The 17630-nt window shown below is 38.1% G+C and overlaps 1 protein-coding gene across 1 annotated transcript in view; it reads left to right on the plus strand.

Moving 5' to 3' along the window:
• The first annotated feature begins 4078 nt into the window (after window positions 1-4078).
• Window positions 4079-17630, plus strand: part of KCNB2 (potassium voltage-gated channel subfamily B member 2) — a 164370-nt gene continuing 150818 nt past the window's right edge. Inside the window, exon 1 of the mRNA XM_053947628.1 lies at window positions 4079-4657. Within this exon, the coding sequence (XP_053803603.1) occupies window positions 4079-4657 (579 nt within the window). The remainder of the gene's footprint in view (window positions 4658-17630) is intronic.

Below are 17630 nucleotides of genomic sequence, written 5' to 3' on the forward strand. Positions count from 1 at the left end.
ATTTCCTTTTTTGACAAGGTAACTCATCTAGTTGATGGGGGAAGGCAGTGGGTGTTACCTTTTTTAGATTTCAGTAAGGCTTTTGGTACCCTCTCTCACAGGATCCTTCTGGATAAATGTCCAGCCCACAGCTGGACAAACCCATCCATCGTGGGATGGGTGAGCAGCTGGCTCATGAGTCAGGCACACAAAGGGTTATAGTGAATGGGATGACATCAGACTGACCTGTCACTGGTGGGGTTCTGCAGGGCTCCATCCCCAGCCCTGTGCTCTTCAACATCTTCATAAATTACCTGGATGTAGGACTGGAAGGGATATTAAGTTCACTGAGAATACTAAACTGGGAGGAGCTGTTGATTCCCTTGAAGGCTGAGAGGCTCTGCAGAGAGAGCTTGATAAATTAGAGAGATGAGCAATCACCAACCATATGACATGTAACAAGGACTGATGCCCAAATTCTCCATCTGGGATGGGGCAACCCTGGATGGATGTGCAGACAGGGAAATGAGAAGCTGGGAACCAGTGGCAGGGAAAGGGACCTGAGGGCCCTGGTTGTTGGCAAGTTGAATCTGAGCCAGAGTGCCCTGGCAGCCAGGAGGGCCAAGCGTGTCCTGTGGTGCATCAGGGACAGCATGGCCAGCCAGGCAAGGGAGGGGATTGTCCTGTTCTGCCCTGCACTGGGGCAGCCTCACCTCGAGTGCTGGGGGCAGTTTTGGGTCCCACAACACAATAATATAAAGCTATTGCAGAATGCCCAATGGAGGACTATGAAGATGGTAAAGGGACCCTGTGATTCTGAAAGTAAAGGCTGTTTTGTTAAAGGCACAGTTAAAACCAGGATTTTTAGACAAGGTTTGGGGAAAAGCTGCACAGGAAGACATTTTTAAAAAATTATCATCAGAGAACTACAGAAAGTATGAAGAACAAAAGAAGGTGGGAAGAAAAGCACTTATGAAGGAAACTAAAATAATTAATTAATTTATTTTAAAGTTATACATCCTCCTTCTTCAATGTATATTTCAATGACAAGGACTCTGTAAAAAAGGCAAAAAAATCACCCTCATGGTTCAAGGTTCTTCACTTGGGAAAATGGGGTCTTTTATCTTTTCAGAATGCTGCATGTTGAGAATGCTGGTTCATCCCTATGCATATATACATAGCATGTTCTCGACACTAAACTTAATAGTGTTTCACTGCTGACTTCAGTGTGGCCACCAAGATTTTTAAAGTTTTTTAGAAAAGCCACAGTTCCTCAAGTAGGAAAATGCAACCAATAATTATACTGAAAAATCAAAAAATGTTTTATCAGCTTTAGACTAGTCATGGTGACACTAGAGTATTTGCATTGTTTAAAAAAATATGTCTGGTAACTACACTGCAGAAAACTTAAAGCAATGCATAGTCTTGTTAATCTTTTGTTTTTGCAATCAGAAAAATAAATAAGGCTATGGATATGGTTAACTCAAGATTAATCAAATGAGATGCTTGATCTCTATTGTGTTTTTACTTGATATTGCTAATATTAGGGTACACATTTTCATTTTAAAAACAGAAAAAAATCCCTGAGATGCAATAGTGAATAAACTATTGAACCTCTCTAGGAAATGCCTGAAGACTTGACTGATTCCATGAAGGATAACAGAACCTCTTTATGAATTTCTTAAATTCTTGTGTTTTCTTAAGTAAAACAACCTTTAAAGGAGAAATATCATTGTGCATTAAAATCTAAAAGTATTTTTTTTTAAATAGAGTTTGCAAATATTTCCTGTCCTCTCATAACTGTTTACTCTTTGTGTAGCTGTCTGTATGTCAGAAGACTGACAAATGCATCACAGATCACTAGCAAATGCTTAAGTGAGGAGATCTTGCAAGAATTGGAGTCCCCCACTTCTCAGAAGTCACCCCCTTGCATATAAGGCAATGAGGAGGAGGGTAAAACCAAAGAAAAAAAATCAGCCTAAGGTCAAGAGGAAAAAAAAAACAAAACACAAACACAAAAGAAAGGGATATATATTATGCAAACCTACTGATGCCAGGGCTTTGATTTTGATGGGATATTTATCTTTGAAAGTGAAGTTATCAGATGATCATTTTTGTGAATGAAGGTAAATGTTACAGGCTTAAACCCTAATGTAATTAGGCACAGAAGTGCTATGGGTTGCACTGGAAGATGAGGAGGGATCTTCACAATGCAGTGATGGAGGCAGGATGGGAAGATGCAGAATATTTTGACACTTATAGTTTTGAAATTCAGCTTGACAGTGAAATTAGTAACTAAAATGATGGTGTTCTAGGCTGTTGCCATAATTAAGCTTGTGCACAAAACAAACCAAAAAAGTAAATCTTTAGATGTAAGTATTTTTCTCATAAGTAATTTTCCTCTTTTCTGATGTTTTTGGACATGATAGTCTGTTATACCTGGACTGTAGTTGACTGAGCCTTATTTTATCTATTGGTGGAGGAACTTTTATAATCTAGCTCTAATGAAGTTTAGCAATTTTGATTTTATACCAGCAACATAGTCAATACTATCATGGGCATGTCAGCTGACACACTGGAATTATTCTTTGTTTTTCCTGATAACTTCTAGTAAAGGATTATTCTAGATCCTCACTGCTCTGGTGAGGATCTGGTCTATGAGACCTTTTAATTCTCTTTCAAATTTCTGCCTTTTCTCATGATGAGTTTGTACCCATTTGTTCTTGTGCCAACTGGTACTTCAGTACAAATAGTTCAAACCCTCCCAGGTGTTTACTCCTGGTGTATTTCTTTATAAGTAAAAATCTCTCTCAGCGCAACTTTCATGCTTTACTCTGCAAAGAGGATCAAATTCTTGTACACTTCAAATTCTTTTATTTACTGGACTTACTTCACTTCAAGCAAAACAAAACAAGCAAATGAAAAAAAACAGAAAATTGAATTGTTGATTTGCTGATAACAGGAGGAGGAGATGTCAACTCTGGGAAATTACTGAGGAGGACTTTCCAAGTTTGGAATAGAAGCCTCATCTAAGCATTCTTTGGGCCATGATACTAATGCTAGGTTAATATCTAAGCACTGTGTCTGACAGTTGGCAGCAGTAGAGCTGGTGGGTGGGTTTCCTTCCTGATTGATACTGGTATGCTACATTTAGTGACAAGCAGCTGCACTTCAGAGTTCACTGAAGCACTGGGCACAGTGATCTGGGCTGCATGACACTGGGCTGTCATGCAGTCGTGTCTGCAGCAATTTGACAGGTGAACAGTGGGGCAGAGAAGAGCCTTTCAGAGGATCCAGAGAACAGTATGCACAGCCCTTACCTATATAACAGGTATTACTGGTCAGTTGGCCACAAAAGACTTAGGATTCTTTTGACCCATTTGTAATGAAATAAGTGCTGTGTGGTGCTAAAAACTTTTCAGGATGGCAGTTGAAATGTTTGGTGAATAACATTTACCCATTAAATAATACAGCAAACTAAAATTTGAATTGGGACAAGGAGGGAAGCAGTTTGGTTTGGAGATTTTGATATACTGTGATTGTTTTATTCAGTTTCAGTATCTCCCAAATTTGAATTTTTCAATAAAAGGTAGACTAGCCTCTATCTTTACTTATAGATGTTCCTATAAACTTTCCATTTACACACCACACACATTAAAAGATAAGTAATCAGATTAAGCTAACACAGCTGTATAAGAAACTGACTCTTTAAAAAAAAGCAAAATACCTAAGTCCTTTGTACAAATTGTAACAGTTGATTTTCCCAAATACAGAAATTCCAGTGAGTTTTTCCTTTGCTTAAACAGCTGTTCCAGCTGTTCCACTGCTTCTGAATATTACCACAAACAGTATCACTATAAAGAGGGCAAATTGCAATCATTAAATTTTCATCTGCATATGAAAGTAAGGAGAGAGAGAGAGAGAGAGAGAGAGCAAGAGAGAGATTGGGGAATGTATTGTACATGGCAGTATTCTAATTTTTTTCTTTTTTAGCTTCAGGAATGGAGCTGTCTGTCTGAAGAGGATTCTGCCCAAATACCCATAGTCTCCAAGCTCATTTTCCTACAGACTCTGGTGTTACAACTTCATCTTTTTCAGAATGGCTGAGAAAGCTCCACCAGGGATCACCAAAAAGTCTTCAAGGTCCACCCTTTCTCTCCCTCCAGAACCAGTGGAGATCATTAGGAGCAAAGCTTGCTCACGGAGAGTTAAAATAAATGTTGGTGGACTCAACCATGAAGTGCTCTGGAGGACTTTGGACAGACTTCCAAGGACACGATTAGGAAAGCTCAGAGACTGCAATACCCATGAATCTCTGCTAGAAGTATGTGATGACTATAATCTGAATGAAAATGAGTATTTTTTTGATCGACACCCAGGGGCTTTCACTTCCATTTTGAATTTCTACAGGACAGGGAAACTACATATGATGGAAGAAATGTGTGCTCTCTCTTTTGGCCAGGAGCTTGATTACTGGGGGATTGATGAAATATATTTAGAATCTTGCTGCCAGGCAAGATACCATCAAAAGAAAGAGCAAATGAATGAGGAACTGAGGAGAGAGGCAGAAACATTGCGAGAGAGAGAAGGGGAAGAGTTTGATAATACCTGCTGCCCAGAGAAAAGGAAGAAGCTTTGGGACTTGCTCGAGAAACCCAACTCATCTGTTGCAGCAAAGGTAGGATAAGCAATAGGCTTAATACAAAGATAGTAGAAAATAGTAGAAAATGGTTTCATGACCCATGCATCTGACTTGTAGGAATCAACATCCACTAAAATATTTAGAGAAAAGAAGAATCTAAAAATCTACATATCATTAAGTGAAAACACCCAAATCTGTCCTAAACCCCATTGAAATCAGCAGAAGGAACCCTGTTGAGTTCAGCTGGTTTTAGGCAACTACTGTATTGTATTGTACTTTGCTTTTGCTGTATTAGATGAGAAACATCTGTGTGATTCTTAATGCACTCCATATGAAACACTTCAATGAAAATACAGACAGAGTACACTATCTACTTGGTTTTTTATAAAAGCATTTGGTTATGACAAACATCCATTTCAGTATTGCTTGTCCTGTTACAGGCGCTGCAGATGTGATGTGTCAGTGTTTGGTAGGTTGTTCTGGATAAGCTGTCAAAGAGTCATCAGCTGGTCTGGCATGGTTTTACTATGACATGTTTTCTCTTACACTACATTTTTGCAATCAAGAATTAGAGTGTTTTGTATAAAAATACTGAAATATTAATGCATGTATGTATTTATATGCATGCATATTTATGTGTATACAGGTATATGTATATAAACAGTATATATTCTATTCATGTAGACACACACAGCTATGTGTAAAGTTTATATATATTTAGTCAGAAGTGAGAACAAATTCAGATGAATCTTGGGTCCAGTTCTGCTGTCTTCAAACAGGGAAGTTGGCTGAAGTCTCACTGATACAATGGAGAAGTTTACCCTGGTTGTGGAAATAGGACTGCACACACACATGTTGGTGCTGGTATTTAAAAGAAAGATTTACTTTCATCTTGAGGAACTTGGTTGTTCTGTTTGTGGCGTGAAACACTAATTAATGTGAGGTGAATTTTGGAAGCTCATCTCTAGTTTGAATGACTCAAAATGAAAATGTTTGATGTTTAGATATTCATGTTAAGCTTAACTGTGGCTTTATTTTCTTCTGTTGTTGTTATTGGATGCAATGCTCTTGGACCAAGGTAAGTATTAAAATATGATGGTGCAATTGACAAAAAAATGAGAATTTTGGCAAACGTTTTTCTTGCAGTAGTAACTCTTACTATAGAGGTACAATACACTTTTTATTTTTCATTTTCATTTTTCATTGTGAGCTACCTAACTTTTTAAGCAAGGAACTTACTTTATTTAAAAAAATGTTGTGGCAGAATTTAAAGTTCCTAAGTGGAATAAAAGCTTATAGGAGGAAATGAAAGTATTCAGAATATTTTAGAAAACTACATGAATAAATTTTCTGCTTCCAAGATACATATTCTGGGCCATATGTTCCTCTCCAGGAGAAAGAGCAGAGGGGAAGCAGATGGGCATAAGTTTTGCCAAAAAGGGTTCAGGGAGGCCGTGTTACGCACCGTGATCCCCTGGTGCAAGCTAACATCCATCAGCCCTCGCCAGCACTTCTGTGACACAGCTTCTGCACTGCCTGCAGGACTCAGGGACCAGCTTCTCAGTCCTGCACGCCTTGAAACATCACCAGTGTGTTCTGTAACAGACCTCTCCTCCTGCATAGGGGCAGGAGGAAATCCTGTCTGAGCCATACTGCTGAAACACACTGCACATGACCGAGCTGTGGACACTGCCTCAGAGACATCCAGCAGGCAGATATGTTTGTGAAATATTTTCTCTTTTATATACAGAAATGAAGGCAGTTGTCTCTAAGGTTTGAGACATATGCTTAATTAGTGTTTGTCTAAGACTAGGTAGGAGTCAATGCAGTAGGATGAAGCAGATGAATAAAACAAAAGTAATATACTGATTTTACATTCTTTGCCTGTGACTCGTTTTCATTCATTTGCATGTTGAATAAATGCAGAAATATAGGATGGTTAAACTTGAATGAGTGCTTGCCATTCATCAAACTCTTCTTATGACTTACACAGTGCCCCATCGTGAATTTGCTTAAAAGAAGTTAGGCTGACCATGAGCTTTTAAGAAAATCCCCCTTTGGTCACTCCAAGCAGATTTCTCCTCAGATTTTGCAGATGAATGTGGCTGTTTCTTCAATTTCCCAAGATGTCTACATAATTATTTTTTACCTTTTTATTTCCTTTTCCCCTCATGCCCTAATTTGATTCAATGGAGTTTCACATTGCACTTGAATACATGTTGTAATGATTTTCATTATTTCAATTGCCTTTTGTCTAAGTTAATGCCATTTGATGTGGTTCCTGTGGTTCTAGTAGCTAGAAGTCACCATAATACATGCACTCAGTTTCTCTATCTTGTCACCCTCAGTCTGTAAATACATATATGAGCCAAAATTATAGTCAGATATGCCCATGGTAGCTTAGACAGCTATAGAAACTTGGCTGAATGACATAAAGAAGAGCAAAGACCATCACAACACATTTGACCTTAGGTAACATAAGACATGATATGGTGGAATCAGTGGGATGCACTTTAAAACAGACTATGTTAGGATCAGTGGCAAGGTTTTGTCTGAAGTATTTAGATAACATCTCTTTCAGATTTTTCATTTTTTTGTGTTTGGTCATAAGTTTCTAGTTTGTCCTGAGACAAGAGGCACAACCGTCTTCTTTCCTCTGTAGGAGTAGGTGGGATTTTGACAGTGGCAAGTTGGGAATCAAGTGAGGAAATATTACCATAAGGCTCAAATTCAAATATTAGCTCCCTTTTGAAGAGATAAAACCATATGAGTGTGCATAGATATCCTATAGGTGCTTGTTCAGTCATTCAGATCCTGTGTGGCATCCAAGCAATTGACAGGAACAGCTTGCTTTTTAATCCCTTTCACATCAAAGATTAGAAATGTGAGATAAATACTCGGATGTGGTTTTGATATGTGACTGTGTCTTGCCACTTCTTGATTCTGCTAAGAGCCCTTCTAGGTCTGATCCAAAGCTTACTGAATTAAGAGGGAGTCCTACTTTGGATTAGGCATCTCAGGACAAATCCTGCTCCTTTCGAGGTCAGTGAAGGTTTGCCACTGACTTCACTTACAGCAAGGTGAGACAGAACAAGGTGACAGTGAATGAGCAGCATGTATTTTACAGGATATGCCACAATGAATAGGAGAAAGCAAGGAGAATGTGTGGCAAGAAATTAAAACTATGTTTAGCTAGTAAAAAGGGAATATTATAGATCAAGTACTGTTGCACAGTACAGGCACACTTAACTTTTTGAGTTTTTTTAATTTAGTAAATGCAGATGTGCACCTCATCTCACTCACTCATCTCAGTCACTAATTACTATATTACAGGTACAGCCGTTCTTGCTTAGTCCTCATCCCAGGAATTCAGTAGACAGTTGTGAATTCAGCAGACATTTCAGCTGAGGAAAACAGGATTTGCCTCCATTTTCCAGTGTTTTCATTCATAAGCTTTTTAAATAGGATTAAGATAAAGATGTGCAGAAGTCCAGCCATTTCAGACATGTACAGTGCTATGGAATGAGAAGCAGTGCTGGGATTTATGAAGGACGGGAATTTTGCATATTTTACATCCCAGAAAAGTCCCAAAGCCTGGTCCCCAAACTACAGTTTTGTATGTGTCTGGCATTCTTTGGCCCAGAATAACATCTGAGTTTTTAGACCATTTATTTATATTTATTGTGTAACCAGTAGTTTGTGAAAACTGTCTTTTAAAAAAAATATTTATTTTACTTATGCTATCAGCCATCATTTAGTCTTTTATTTGCAGCTGCTGGACTATAACAGCCTCCTTAGTGCAACAGCAGCTCTGACCAACCTGTCAGTAGTATAAAAGTCCTCAACAGATACCAGAATGAGAACTGACTTCAGTCAGATGTGAACTTTGTGCAGTGTTTATGGTTCAGCACCTTGTTGAACTGGCATATTAAGAGAGCACCTACCTGAGCCAATGTCAGCTGTGTCTGAGGTATATTGTTCTGTGCACTGCACGCAAAATCAAAGGAGCCTTGCTTTGGAATGAGTGTGAATCAAATGAACCTATATATGTAGTATTTCTTTCTCAAAGCATTAATGCACGAGCTCTTCCTTTCATTCTTGTTTATTGGGTCCAATAGCCTGATTATTTTCTGTGTTTTTAATACTGATGAAAATCTTTTGGTCTAAATCCTAAATAAATATGGAATGTTTCTAGTCCAGATGTTTTACTGTTAATATAGAGTGAATGAAATGAGAAATAAGTGGAATATCCAGGAGTAACAAAGACCCTATGTCTGCCTAAAGATATCTGATAGTGACTTAAACACCTTACATCTACAAGAGTATTTTAATTACCTTACAGTAACATTATCAACAAATATCACTCAGATTTTCCAATTTGTGTTTTATATCCCATATTACCCCTTTGAATACAACTAGGATGAAATTGTAATTGAATCTACAGGTCTTTCTTGTGCAAGTAATTTTTTCTCATATGAATATTTGCATCAAACTCAGTGTGACTACTAACTGATCAAGTATAAAAAGTAATACAAAGTAATTTAAAAAATTACTATTCAGTCACATTCTCTCCTTGAATTTTTGTATAACCCCTGTTGATATACATACACAGAAGGGTAAAACATTGGCCTTTGTGTTTCTGCAGTATGGGGTTTGCTTTATTTAAAGTGAAACCTGATAGGATTGAAAGTGTTCTCAGTTTATTCTGTTTGTTTCACTGCATGGCTGATTTTTCCTTATTTTATTTTTTTTTTTCTTTGGGTTAGTTTTCAGGGTTGTTTTTGTTTTGGTTTTGTTTTTTTTTGTGTTTTTTTTTTTTTTTTTTTTGTTGTTGTTGTTTGTGTTACAAATTGTAACATGAGTATTACTTCTTTGTAAAAAGCACACTAATTTATCAGCTAACTAGTGGATTGTGGATTACAGAAGGTATAATTATCGCAAGCCTGACTGGAAATTGTGAGGACTTTGTGTGCTGTGTTGAGTAACTAATCCCTTTTGTGAACAAAAATTCCTTTGGGGGGGAAAAAAAGCAGGAGCACACAAGAGGAGATTTAGGCCACCGATATTCATTTAGATACACATGCATTTTGGCTAGGCTTGCCACAATGACTTGCCAAGAGAGGCAAGACACCTATTTTACATTAGGGGGCTGATTCTTATTTTCCACTGTCTTATATGTAATTATTATATATAAGTCTATCTTATGTATAATTTGCACTGACTCTCATGCCTATTCCTTGTACAGCACATTAAAAGTGGTCTTAGAGTGAGTGGAAATTAGCAGAGTCACTATGCATGACCAGAACAGAGCAGAGTGTCATATAGGACACTTCATTTTTCCTTTGCAAGTCCTCATAAACTATCTCCTGGATTGTCACAGTGTTCATTCAGGGGTAAACCCTAATTAATGGTATGCTACTGGTTCCTTTTGGGTTGAAGGTAACCATATACACTCAAAGGACTGTAGAAAAACTTAGGTGACTGGTATGTTGTGAAGAAGAGGTATCACACATCAGCAAACTGTCAGCAGCTGAATGTTTGCATGAAGATATTAAAGTGTTCAAGTGAAAGAAATACGTTTGGTTATGTTTGCATCCTTTATGTTATATGAACAAAACACTATTTTTGACAACATCCTCTTGTTAATTTAGGTTTACGTGTTCTGTGTCATCCTGATTTTGTGACTGTTTCTCCATAAAAACTTATACTTCATGTGCTTTGCCATCTCATTGTAGTCCAAGGATGAAGAATTAAGATTGTCTCTTTCTTAAAGTGTGAGGAATGACTTTTGTATTAGTTTAATTCTCACAAGTTTTTGTATTAGATATCATATACCTCAAGGCATGATATTCTTTGGAGATAAGTGTTCTTTTCTAGTTGGTATGTGTCTTGAACTTCTGTCTGACCTCTGGTTTAAATTTATTTTTGGGGGCAATCCTATCACAAATCTTTATTCAAATGGTCAGCAAGGAATAATATAATTTGCATTGTCACTCCCAATACTTTATAAAAATTTGTCTGCTGAAAATAAGTTATTGTAAAGCACAGAGAATGGTCAGTGGTAATAAATAGGTGTCTTCATTTCGCAATTGTTTCTTCCAAGGAGACTCATTACCACACTCTGCTTTTAAGGTGAAGTTATTTCTTGTGCCAAATGATAAAGTCAGTCAATATGACTGTAAGACAAGGAGATTATATTGGATCCTAGTCATTAATATTTAATAACTCAAGTGTTTTAATGTCTTGAAAGAGAAGTGAATTTATTGCTTTTTCAATAGATATTATATCAAGGAACAAAGAAGACTGGCAGTAGTTAATTGATTTTGTTTGAAGAACTTACATATGCTCACTGCTGAGCTGGTCATTAAAAGATTATTTACCTTCTTTTTAGTTCTTATATGAAGTATCATGTAACCCATGATTCAGCATTTTTGGTCAGTGTAAAGTGTCATGGGAATACAGCTACCATCTGATCTGTCTTGTTTCAGAGGTGTTCAGTACCTCAGTTACATACGGGTTCCCTTCAGCCCTGAGATTTTATCACTGGTGTGCAAACTTATTAAAAACCTTACTAAAAACTGCTATTGGAATGAGCAAAATGTCCTTTGAACCAACTTGCTTATTATTGGCACTTAATTCTCAGTAAAACAGGTGCTAAAATTGTGGAAGCACTGCCAAGGGCAAAGATGCAGTGACTCATATTATAACAGTCCATCACTGGCATCAGGGAATACCCCATTCCCTGTATGAACAAAGGGATGAGAACTTTACTTCTGTAGCTGTGATAAGGGGCTTCACTGACTCTGGTTTTATGGATACATTAAGGAAAATCAAAGGGGATTCATGATGAGTCTTGTTAAAGGGAGGAAAAAAAAGGCAAGAATTATTATTTTAAAAATTGGGGAAATCCATTTTTTGTATTTGGTAATAATATCTAATTGGTAATGTTTTGCTAAACAAAGTTTTAAAGTAATGAATAGAATATGCCTGTGCTTGTGACACCATTCACAGAATCACACAGTAGCTGTGTGAAGAGAAACCTACTAGGATTTTGAATATATGTATTACAGTGATTTACTAGCAGGTACCATCTGCATGAGAGCAGCTATCCTTTGCCATAATGGATAGAAACCATTTATTCCAATTTATCCCAGTACCTTCACCCTTAATTTAGGAGAGCAAATTAACTTAATTTAACTTAAGGGAGTAATTTAACTACAACAACAGCTTCTTTTACCACAGATCATATTCTTTTTTTGTTACCATCTATTGAGTGTAGAGTAGCATCAGTGGTATATATCTTTTAAAATATGTGCTGCAGTATTTCTGGTTAGGAGGGTGATGTTTTGGGCATTACAACATGCCCCTCACAAAATCAGAGGCATCTCACGAGCTGGATTTTCAGCTGTGACATGTCACTTAAGCTGTGCAATGCCTGAGGGGACAGACCAGGCTGTTGTGCCTTTCCCTTCACCCAGAGGCAGATCATATGTCCTAAAAATGTTGCATTTCCGTTCTATGTTTTTATAAGCAGCTGCCAGTGTATTGTCTTCTCTCGCGTAAGATATTTGGAAGGAATCAGATGTCAGGGAGATACACTAATAAATTAAACGATGAAACATTATCTGGATGAAATCTACAGGACACAAAGGGCTGCATCTTATTGTCTGGATAAACAGGCTCTGTCTGGCTTTTGTAGAGCTGAGAGACAAAACAAATCTATATGATCCCCTGCAAACTGGCCTTTGTTTGGCTCTCTGATTTTGTTGCAAGATGCAGAATAACAAAATGTTGCTCCCAAGTGACTGGGAAGTCAAACAGATTGTTGCATGTTATTTATTTCAGAAAAAATACTTGGTATTTATCATGACATATGGCAGACTCATGAGTTTTCTATTTGATGAAGATATGTGAATATTTGACACATAGCACTAAAAACCACGTCCTTTGGGGGAATATTGAAAACAAGCAAGTGACACTGGCACAGCTGTTTCAAAGTGACTTTGAGATTAAAACAGGATCCCAGTACAGTCCTTACATGAAGCCGCCACAGTCTGCTCTTAATTCCTTGGTCATTCTCTTTTTGGGGAAGCATGAAAAAAGGCCAGGGTTTCAGGTGGGATAACTGAATTTGGTTTACACTAGGTGGGACTCAGAAAACAGTTGTACATTTTAAGTAATTTCATAAGTGTGCAGTATCCTTTCCAGATGAGTGTTATGGCATTATAGGTGACTCAAAACCCATACTCCACATACCGTACCTGAGACAGCTCTTCTGGTGCTTTTGAGCAGCCATGGGAGGGGGGCAAGTTATCTTTGGAAAGCATGCTTACTTTGGCACTGTAACCATTAATTCTAAATATTACCAAATAGCCTTTATTTCCAAACTAAGTGTTTAGATTTGTTGGAGTTTATCCTATACATACACTAGGCATAAGTATATACAATACTGACAGCTGAGCCATTTAAAAAAATTGCTCACAATATTGCACATCAGGAAGATATGTGAGATGGCTGAAGCTCTCTGAGCAGTAGTTTTCCCTCAGTATTTAAGTGCCTACAAACTGCCTGAATCATATTTGCTGAATTATCAAATCATCGTGTAGCTACTTGTAATAAATATTCATACAGGATTTCTTCTAAAATGCAGGGAAAGACAGGAGCCATGGGATGCAAACTTGCAGTCTGAGGAAGCTTTTTATCTGAATGAAAAGGTGAACTCCTGAGTTTAGCCTTACCTGACCTATGAGGCTCAAGTTCATTCCCCACTGAGAATCTTTTATGCCTGCTGCTTGTGGAAATGATGTTTTGTTCCCCTAAGCTTCTGCCTAAAAACTGGTGCTTCACCAAACTAATAAAAAATCTTCTGGGATTTTCTAAGCTATTCTGTCCTCGTCTCTATAAGATAAGGTAACTAAAAGTCCCAAAAGAGCCATTATTCACAAAACAGCTCTTAAAGGGGGAGCTTTCCTTTCCAAGGCAGCAATGAGCTTCACTGTGGAACCCTGGGGCACATTTGTTACCCGGAGTTCACTGTCTTCAATCATTCTTCATTGAGTCCCTCTTGATGCAACCACAAGGGTTAGACATTGCTTTAAAAAGCTCCAGTATGGCACAGGCCAGAGCTATCCCAAGGACAACCAAGTGGCAGTGACAGTTTCAGGTATCACTAGCCACTTGCAGAATGCTCTATTGCAAGGGATTGCTGCTGGCATGCTTTGGGACAGTAAATCTTGCTGTAATTTCATGTATTCTTGGGGATGGTATTTTTGGCTAACTCCTGAGATGGTTAAATTTTTCTTACTCTTTCAGTCAGTTGGATTTCTGTGACAGACAAAAATGGCATCAAGCTTTGTTGTTACAAACTCACGTTCACACAGTTTGTTTCCCAAGCGCTGTAGCCTGCTGTTGAATTGCTTACTGAAGGATCCTTGGATGACCTGTCTATTCTGTTTTACTGAAGTATCTACCAGTTTGACTCTGGGGGACGTTTTCCTGGAGAACAGTGGATATTGCTAAAATAAAGTAGGTAAGGCTGTTCTTTTGAAGACTGATAAATGTGTTACAGGCTTATTCTGAGAAGAATTGGGAACTCATTTCCATTTCTGTTACTTTCACAAAGCTTTTGTATTTTCATGTATCATCTTTTAAAAAATTTGATATTAATTCTTTCATGGAATTAAATGCCATTTGAAAAAACTGTTCCAAAAGTATCTTCGCCTATGGTCTATACAGGTATGCATAGTTTTATTTTGTAAGATGATAGCACAGAAAAATTTGGTTAGTGCCCCTGAATTCAGTTGTAACACTAACATTGACTTCAAAATTCTTTAGGCCATGGCTACCAGCATTTAATACAAAAGAGCCATAATACAAAAGACAAAATACATAATATGAAAAGAGTACATAGGTATGAGGCCAGTCCTGTTTCACTGAACTCTACAGCCTTTTTTTAGAATTGAAGCAGGATGGACAAATTACTCAGGTCAATAATATGTGCTTCAGTGAACCTGATACTAATTTATTGTAATCTGCATTTTAGATTGATATATTCTCCTGCCTGATGGTGAGGTTGGTGTTCATGGATTTAATTCTAAACTACATATGACAAATTTACTCAAAATTCTGTAGGTGTTCCAGTAATAGTGAAATGGTGAATAATTCCTCTTAGCTTTTCAGTGCTTCTTCAGTCTATTGAATTTAGGAAGAATCAACACAGTTTGCTACATACTGTATGTGTAGTTTTGGATGAAATAAGTAAGTTGAAGAAGGTTTTTTTTAATTAGAGTAGCTGACAGAGATGAGAGCTCTTGGACTGAAAAATAATTTGCTTGATGAGTGTATTATAGAGGGAGTAGATGAGGGCTAGATGTGCTCTTTAGGAAGCATTCTTAGTACATGCTAACACAGAATGGCGGACAAGTCTTATTACAATATTGTGTAACTGATGTCAGTAATGTTTGTATGAAGAATAAGCTCTTCTGAAATACTCATCTTTTCTGAAAGCAAATTAATTTCCTTTGATGATGATGAGATGCTTTGATGATAACTGCTATGTTTGACTCACAGGTTTCCCCTCTCAGTCTGATTTCTGTTGTTAATTGAAAACAAATTTTTTAGTTTGGGCGGGTATGAAATTGAAAGGAAAAACCTAATCTTAGAAATATCCATTATTGCACTGAATCTCGGATAACATGTCTGAAGCATTTCAGCAATAATGATCCAGATTATTGTAACTTTAGCATTTATAACTCCAGCATAAGTTTCCTCTCTAACTGGATTTAAAAACAAAACCCAACCCTTACCTAAGCCCACGTTCCTGGGAAGGAGGCTGTGTGTGACAGGGAGCTGGTTAAGAGAGCTTAGTTACTAGCAGGGTTTTGCTGCTTTCATGAAGGCATCCTCCCCCAGGGCTTTACTGGAAGGCAGGGGGCAGCTGGAAAGGACACGGGGCAGGCACAGATGTCTCCTGCTTGTGAAGCCAAGCTGAAAGCCAGCCTGCCAACAGCTGTAGAACCCGGGTCCCTGCGGGCAGGAGGCATAACTGCAAATCTCTGTGATGCCTTTGCCCCCTTCATTTTTGAAAAGGAAGATGGGAAGAAAACCTTCAAAAGGTCTGAACCTTTTCTCATATTCCAGTTGTGTGAAAAGGAGTATTATGCCTTGGGAACCAGGCTGAACTCAAAAGTGCTCCTGCGAGGGGGAGCAACGCAAAGGCACGTGCCAGTCGTGGATCCCTGTGGCAGAGCAGTTTGCTGCAGGAACACACAAGGCAATCCTTCCTTATTCCAACTGTGTGACGATGGATGGAGGAACAGTTCTTCAGTGCTGTGCCATAGACAAACAGCACCTCTGGGCACAGAAATGGTACTGAACCTGCCTAGAGTTTACATAAGTAAAATGCAAAAGAAGAACGGAGGTTTTTAATTGGATTTCCCCTTTTCCTTTCCCATCTGTCTAAAACATTTTTCTTTTCTCTATTGTAAATGCATGAAGGAGTCAATCAGAAGTCAAGTGAGTCTTTCTTTTTTCTTTAGGTCTAAACAGAAGAATCTCACATTTTACATTTTTGCTAAATGCTTATTTTTTGATATCACCATAACTGTTTTTTAAAACTTCTCTGGAATGAAACCTCCCCTCCAGAGGGATGTTCACCTAAGTCATCTGAGATCTTCATGTTTATAGAAGAAGGGCAACCAACCATTGATTCTGGTATATGCTGATTTAATGCTGATCTAGCATGTAGGAAAAAAAGAAGATACGTTTTTCTGTGGCTGAAAAATGCTGATCAATTTATTCAATGATGTCAAATACTTTGGCATTCATTGTTTGGTAATTTTTCATAGATAAGGTAGATTCTAGACTTAAGGGTGCTATTTTGAAACACAGTTTTTAAAGGACATTCACAGTATTCAAAGAAAATGGGAGTGAGATAATAGATCAAAATGAACATAAAAAACACAGAGCCAGGTTGTGTCTGAACAGCAAAAGCAGCCTTTCCTTCCCCTTCCACATAATATCTGTAGTCCTAGTTGTGCAAGTGCACTCTTGGTTCTTCTGCACAATAGTGTGTATCTCCATATTGTCCTTTGACCATAGGAAACCCTCAAGGCCACCAGGCTTGATGATGATGAGAGCTCAGCCTCTGCTCTGCAGCTGGTGCTTCATGAAGCCTCACCAGAAAACAGCACTGGGCAAGTGGAGGACTCTGCACAAGGCCTCATTCTGGGAGCAGCTGGGCTGCAGCCTGTTTTGGGGACAGGCTGCCTTGGGGACAGAGCAGGGTGTCAGAGCTCTGGCTGGCTTGTCATGTGTCAAAGGCAGGAAATCTGTATCAGGAATGTGATGCATGTTAGCTGGAATAACGTAAGCGATTTAGATAATTAAATTGCACCTTGTATAAGTGACCTAATGTCAGCTGTACAGCTGGCATTATTTCTTATGGTAAAGATTCAAAAAAAAAAAAAAAAAAAAAAGAAAATAAATAGGCAGTCCAAGTCAGCAGATAATTTCCCTAAGGCTAGAAGAGATCATCAGAAAAGAAAACCAAGGACAGGGTAGGGAATAAGAGAAATATAATCAGCAAGTATCTACACATATTGAAATCCTAATGCCTATTAGGGTTTTTATTCCTAAAATCCATTGCATCATTACTCCTTTCTTTTTAAAAATTCTTAGCACAGTATCTCAAATAACTTTTATTTCTATTGTCAGACCTTTCAGTCATAGGCAGTGGCCATACAAAGGGTCTCCAGTTTGCCATGTCGTAATTCACAGCAAGGAACTTCAGAGTAATGACAGCCATCTCCTGAGAGAGGAGGTCTGATGACTAGCCTACTTGTGAGTGAGATTATTCCTTCTGTGAAAGCAAAGCAGTGTTTTCTCCAGCTGTGTAGGTCAGAATTTTAAAGTAAGCTGGGGACAGCTGTTCCTGCCTGTTTACTGGCAGCTTCTCTGTGTATATTGGGCATATGCATGCAAAAATCATTGTGCAATGTGAGGTGCTGAG

The sequence above is a fragment of the Vidua chalybeata genome, chromosome 1 (assembly GCF_026979565.1).
Source record: "Vidua chalybeata isolate OUT-0048 chromosome 1, bVidCha1 merged haplotype, whole genome shotgun sequence".
Classification (NCBI taxonomy): Eukaryota; Metazoa; Chordata; class Aves; order Passeriformes; family Viduidae; genus Vidua; species Vidua chalybeata.